This window comes from Capsicum annuum, chromosome 6 (genome assembly GCF_002878395.1).
Source record: "Capsicum annuum cultivar UCD-10X-F1 chromosome 6, UCD10Xv1.1, whole genome shotgun sequence".
NCBI classification, from domain to species: Eukaryota; Viridiplantae; Streptophyta; class Magnoliopsida; order Solanales; family Solanaceae; genus Capsicum; species Capsicum annuum.
Window position 1 is genome coordinate 189,331,089 of NC_061116.1, and position 3,018 is coordinate 189,334,106.

The 3,018-nt window shown below is 35.3% G+C and overlaps 1 protein-coding gene across 3 annotated transcripts in view; it reads right to left on the bottom strand.

The window, feature by feature from the left end:
* LOC107872825 (calmodulin-binding transcription activator 3) overlaps positions 1-2,700 on the bottom strand; it is a 13,605-nt gene extending 10,905 nt beyond the window's left edge. Inside the window, exons 1-4 of one of the 3 annotated variants that reach the window (XM_016719445.2) lie at positions 2,575-2,700; positions 2,055-2,174; positions 1,842-1,957; positions 705-793 (exon numbers count right to left, since the gene is read on the bottom strand). In XM_016719445.2, the coding sequence (XP_016574931.1) occupies positions 705-793; positions 1,842-1,957; positions 2,055-2,174; positions 2,575-2,611 (362 nt within the window). In that variant the 5' untranslated portion in view covers positions 2,612-2,700. Of the gene's footprint in view, positions 1-704; positions 794-881; positions 1,079-1,841; positions 1,958-2,054; positions 2,175-2,372 lie in introns of those variants that run through there. The other 2 variants (XM_016719444.2, XM_016719446.2) reach the window with 2 other exon arrangements.
* Between the last annotated feature and the right edge of the window lie 318 nt (positions 2,701-3,018).

Below are 3,018 nucleotides of genomic sequence, written 5' to 3' on the forward strand. Positions count from 1 at the left end.
AAGCCTACCGGGATCAGGATGTAAACTTCCATTAATTTCAATATGTGAAGTTATCATGTATTCTTGCCTCCAAAGTACTCTTAACAAATCCATTTCCTATTAGTTGTACCACATAAGATTCTGGTTCTCAAGGCAACCACCATGACCATTTCCTGACCAAAGAAATATTATGGAACACCAGACTGCTCAAACCACCTGTTGGGAAGCCATATAAAATTACATTAAAAGAAGCATCCATTTTGCTTCAGTACCCCTTTGGAAGAAATCACACCTTGTGCTATCAGTACTATCAACTTTAATTTCGAATTCTCTTGCAAGGAAATCCAATGTATAGATATATAGAATAGAAGCCTAAATCAAGGTTACTGAAGGTCCCACACAACAAGCAAAAGAGACTCTCCACATATCCAACCTGTGATAAATCCCTTGAAGAAAAATACCATACATTCTCATTCTTTTAGCTCTTAATATACAGCACAAAATCTAATTAAAGTTCGGAAGCTTGACAATAAATGAACTGTAAGGAATATCTCTGATAAACATCAAATCAGATGCAGGAAAATCAATTTATATGCGAACCTGACTAAACCGATAAGTATTCATCAAACTACATAATCTATTTCTGTTTTTTCCCCTAGCACACATCTTCAACTCAAAGCAACAGCACAGAACAAGCTGAAAGGATACCAAAAACAGAGACTCACTCTTCTAGCATCCAATAACTTCGCCTCTGAAAGTTCTTGTTGTCCTCCCCATGGGCATAGTAACAGTGAAGAACATCACTGCTGCCTGCCTGCAATCAGAAGAAAGTTGATGATAAAATGAGGAGAAAGTTACAAGATGCACAATCACTTGGTCATGATTTGGCTGACAACACATACAAGATGTAAAGAAGTTATTGCTCTGTGAATTTGCAGATAATTGGGTGGTCAAGTCTTCATTTAAGTCAAACAAGTTACTCTGCTTGGATTCTATTGGTCATAAAGGTTGCCATATTTTTTAGCAGAAACTACAATAACTAGAAGAGCAGCTCGCATAAATATCCATCTTTTTTCTAACTACATAAGCTTTTGTATTCTTTTTTCAAGCTTACTTTTTATGTCTCACATTGATTGAAGAATCAGATTCATTTATGTACATGGTATTAAGAGTTAGACCTATCGATCCCGCTTGCTATGTTTCTCAATGTTGCTCCCCGTGTTATGTTATCGACTCTCCAATTGTCCAGGGCATGTGGGGGCATGTTAAGTCCCACATTGATTGAGGGAATAGGTTATATTATCTTGAGAAATAATCCCCTCATGATCTAATTTTTAAGATTGAGTTAGGCCCAAAGTTCACTTCTTCACGCTTACCATGGAGGGCGCGCTTTCAGGGAATTCCAGGTCACATTACATTTTAGAAACATCATCTGATAACAGGGTTGTTGAACTTCAATTAAATAATCAACTATTTCGTAATCCCAAACAAGGTGTGTAGAGTCGACTATACAAATCCTCTATATTTAATCTGTTCTATTTTGACTTGGACCAACAAATATGTTAAAGAGGCCCAAGAATCTTTATCCGATTAAAATAGTCAATTCAGGTCGTTTCACTTGATTTATGCTAAAATATTTCTACAACTTGGAATTCAAATGGCAACTTTATATATCCCACAACTGATTTGCTCTCAGCTGAATGAAAAAAAAAAAAAGAAGAAATTCTAATTCACTGTGCAAATAGTGAGAAAACCACAAGCTTTCTAACTCATTGTTATTATTAATAATAATATCCTGTTTTGACTATAGACTGAAAAGAGCAATCAGAAAAACAGCAAGGACAATAGAGCGAACAGCATACCTTCAACTTTTCATGAGCTTCTTTCACAGTTTTACCGTCCTTCTTCTTTCTCCAGTTGTGACCATCTTTGCGGAAATATCGTACTACTTTCCGATCAAATAGAAACAAGGAACCGCCTGAAACCCCAAAATTAGCTATATGAATAAAAAAGCAAAATCCCTCCCAAAGGCACAAGTTCAATTTCTTTCTTGACATATGCAAATACAGTCGAACCTGGAGGTTTATCTGGGGGCTGTTGAGTCAAGTAGAAGCTTTGATGATTGCGCAAGATTTCACAAATTTCATGGGGGCGAAGCCAGCGATGGTTGGCTTCCTGCAGTATGTGTTCAAGATCTACCGTAGCCACAATAATAATACAACACATTTTACAGAAAGATCAAATGTATTGCATGCATGATAACAAAGAAACATGTGTTCATATATACTAGAGCAGAGCAGAAGACATGCATTGCATTATATTGCCAATGTATGTAGTTGAAAGTTGTAGAAGAAGCAATTGAAGTTAAGGAAATAGAAAGAGGAAGAGCAAACCTAAAGGTTGTATGGTATGAGCCATGAGCATGAGCATGAGGATGAATGAACAAAGAAGAGAGCTAGCTTCACAAATGCACGATCGAGGAGGAGCGGGGAAATGAAGATTTAAAGCACTCAAACGGAAAGCGATAACCGTTTTTCAGGTACCCTGCCTCTCCCCTCGGTTTTTATTTATTTTAGAGAGAGAAATATTACTTACCACAAAGTCCAACTTGACTCGACTTGTGAATATTCATTCACCTTCTTCCTTTTTCAATTATTTTCATTTTCATTTTCATTCCTTCCTCCCATTTGGATTTTGCTCAGTTATCCATCAATTTATCTATCTGTATATAAGCAAAATAGCATCTAAGCTATTGAGAAGTCAAAGTGGCACTTTTTATTCCAAAGCTTAATAATATTGTAATAAAAAATTTAAATTAAAAGATATTAAATAATATTAGTAGTACTTTTAATTTTTAGAAAGTGTAGTAATCTAATGGTGATGGTAATAATAATTTGTAACAATTTGTAATAGTAGTAGCAACAGTTATAATACGTAGTAATAATAATATCAGAAAAAAAATAAGTATATGACGTATATATTTATACCTTCCGTCATACTTTGGATGCATATATGTTCCTACCGTTGATGAAATGATAC